We start from the raw sequence: 2,500 nt of genomic DNA, 5'->3' as shown, positions 1-2,500 counted from the left end.
TCATGAGAACAATTGATGTCTGCTCTCAAGCCAAATGCGATTTTATTTTTTTCAAAACGGAAGTCTCCCTCTTAGTGTGAAGGTCTGACCTGACTACAGACTACGACAGACAACTTGGTTTAGCGTAGAAGGAATGATTTCATCCAGGCGCGTTTCGCGTCTTGGGAAGACTGTTGTTGGAATTTCTCAAATGTCGTCACAAGTGCAGTTGTGAGAGACGGAGAAGGGTGAATCGGTCGCTAAACTACCTGCGTGATTAAAATCCAGAGGTAAATGTGTCTTATTTTATGTCAAACCTCACTACTGGAGGACAGTTAGCCGACCTAGCTCGTGATCATTAGCCGTAATTTAGATCAACTGGATAGATGACCGACAAGCGAACCAAGTCCTATCTAGTTTAAACCGATCTCGTCTCTTGATATCATTGAGGTAATGAGACTGTGCTTTGAGGTAAGGTTATGTCTCGAGCTATTCGCGATTTTAATTTAACCTGCGAAGTCTACAAGCAGTAGAACAGGAACACCCGGTTAGTGCTAGCCACGTAATAATAATGCCTGCTGCATATTGCTTTAAACATTTCATAACGTGTTCATTGTGACAGCAATATACTTCCGATAGAGTTGTTGGCTCGAACAGTGATTCAAATTTTAATTTAACCTGCGAAGTCTACAAGCAGTAGAACAGGAACACCCGGTTAGTGCTAGCCACGTAATAATAATGCCTGCTGCATATTGCTTTAAACATTTCATAACGTGTTCATTGTGACAGCAATATACTTCCGATAGAGTTGTTGGCTCGAACAGTGATTCAAGAATAGTATCAACTGAGGCACAATGTTGCGTGCCTCAGTTGAGGCACAATGTTGCGTGCCTAATTTCACTTGTACCCTTTCCCCTGGTCTGCTGTAGTCATGTTACATGTTTATGGTATGTAATGTTCTTTTTTGTACTCGTTTTTTTTTAAAGATGTACTTCTCTCCCAGTACATTTATGTTGACCACAAAGTTGACTCGAGATCTTCATTCGGAATCATTTCAGTTGCAATGACAAAAAACCCTGAACTATGACCTCAATTTTTCCTGGATGGACACCACGTCGAAAGAAAAGTCATTCTGCCAGGAAATTGTTTTTATGGAAAGAAAAAAAAGTCAAGAATACTCCTTCCAAAAGATTTGTTGTGTACATCATACAAACCGGTGGGAGGGCGACCTGTATAGAGGCGGCAACGTGCATGAAAATAACTACCGTGCAACTCCCATACACTTGTTAAAGCACACTCAAAGTACGGCACGCGAGAGGGACACTGCCTGAAACCATAGCGGCAGTACGTCAGACATACTTTTCAAATGAATGACAAAAAATGCGCGCGCCTTACCGTTACTTGGTTTTGTTCCAGACCATGTCTGCAATCAAGCTTGCACTCCAGCAGAACCAGAAGAGGGACAGGAGAAAAACCTCAGAAGCCAAATCTGCCGAAGTGTCTCCGGACTCCAAGTGTCCCATTTGCTTGGACGTCTTTAACAACATTGCCTACCTGGACATCTGCCTGCACAAGTTCTGTTTTCGCTGCATCCACGAGTGGTCCAAGAACAAAGCCGAATGCCCATTATGCAAGCAGCCGTTTAATTCCATTTATCACAGTATAAAATCGGAGCAAGACTTTAAACAGTATGACCTGAAGCCAGTGACGAATGGATCTTTCGGGATGTTTGGCGGTGTGCGATTTAGGTACCGTACAACGCTTACCGGGGTGCAGCGTCAGCGCTGGGGAAGGACTTCTCCCCCGCCGGACAATGGCGTCCTCTTTGAATCAACAGCCAATCCTCCCCAACAGCAGCAGACGCGTTACATCCGGCATGTGATGATGAGGATGGCGGCCAAGAGGAGAGCGGCCAGCGAAGGCCGCACGTTGCACAACATCAGAGAGCTGGAAATGGTGAACTTCCGGCGAGAACTTTACCGACAGGGCTTGAGAGTACGCACCGTGCGCGACGGCGGACGATCCCGGGACACCTCGGCCGAGTTCTATCGCAAAAATCCCGCCTGCTTGCACAGACTGATCCCTTGGCTAAAAAGAGAGCTTGTGGTGCTGTACGGCGCGCACGGCTCCCTGGTTAACATCGTCCAACACATCATCATGTCGCGCATTACCTGCGTGGACATGGAGGACAGAGCCATCCAAGAAGAGCTCTGGCCATTTCTGCAGGGCCGCACCGAGCATTTTCTGCACGAGTTCATCAGCTTTGCAAAGTCACCGTTCAACATGGATGCGTACGACCAACACGCCACGTACGAGGGCTCGGCCCACTCCTCCAATTCGGACATCAGTTCCAACTCATCCGTCATCGCCATTTCCGAGGATGAGGATGTGGACTTGGAGCCCCCCAGGACCCCCGGTTACGCCACGTCAAATCTGAGCCGCTCCCTTTGGGATGACGAGACGCCCGGGCCGTCGTATTCCACCACGACAGAGCAAAGTCGGACGGGAATAGAGGCGGGTA

General features: G+C 47.6%; 1 protein-coding gene across 1 annotated transcript in view; it reads left to right on the top strand.

Annotated features, from left to right (window-relative positions):
• Nucleotides 1–96: 96 nt before the first annotated feature.
• LOC109511015 (E3 ubiquitin-protein ligase Topors-like) overlaps nt 97–2,500 on the top strand; it is an 11,822-nt gene continuing 9,418 nt past the window's right edge. The window contains exons 1-2 of the mRNA XM_019861734.1: nt 97–269; nt 1,396–2,497. Of these exons, the coding sequence (XP_019717293.1) occupies nt 1,399–2,497 (1,099 nt within the window). The 5' untranslated portion in view covers nt 97–269; nt 1,396–1,398. The remainder of the gene's footprint in view (nt 270–1,395; nt 2,498–2,500) is intronic.

This window comes from Hippocampus comes, unplaced genomic scaffold (genome assembly GCF_001891065.2).
Source record: "Hippocampus comes isolate QL1 unplaced genomic scaffold, H_comes_QL1_v1.1 scaffold7, whole genome shotgun sequence".
Lineage (NCBI taxonomy): Eukaryota > Metazoa > Chordata > Actinopteri > Syngnathiformes > Syngnathidae > Hippocampus > Hippocampus comes.
The sequence above is the reverse complement of the archived record's forward strand: the minus strand, read 5'-3'. Positions and strand labels throughout refer to the sequence as shown.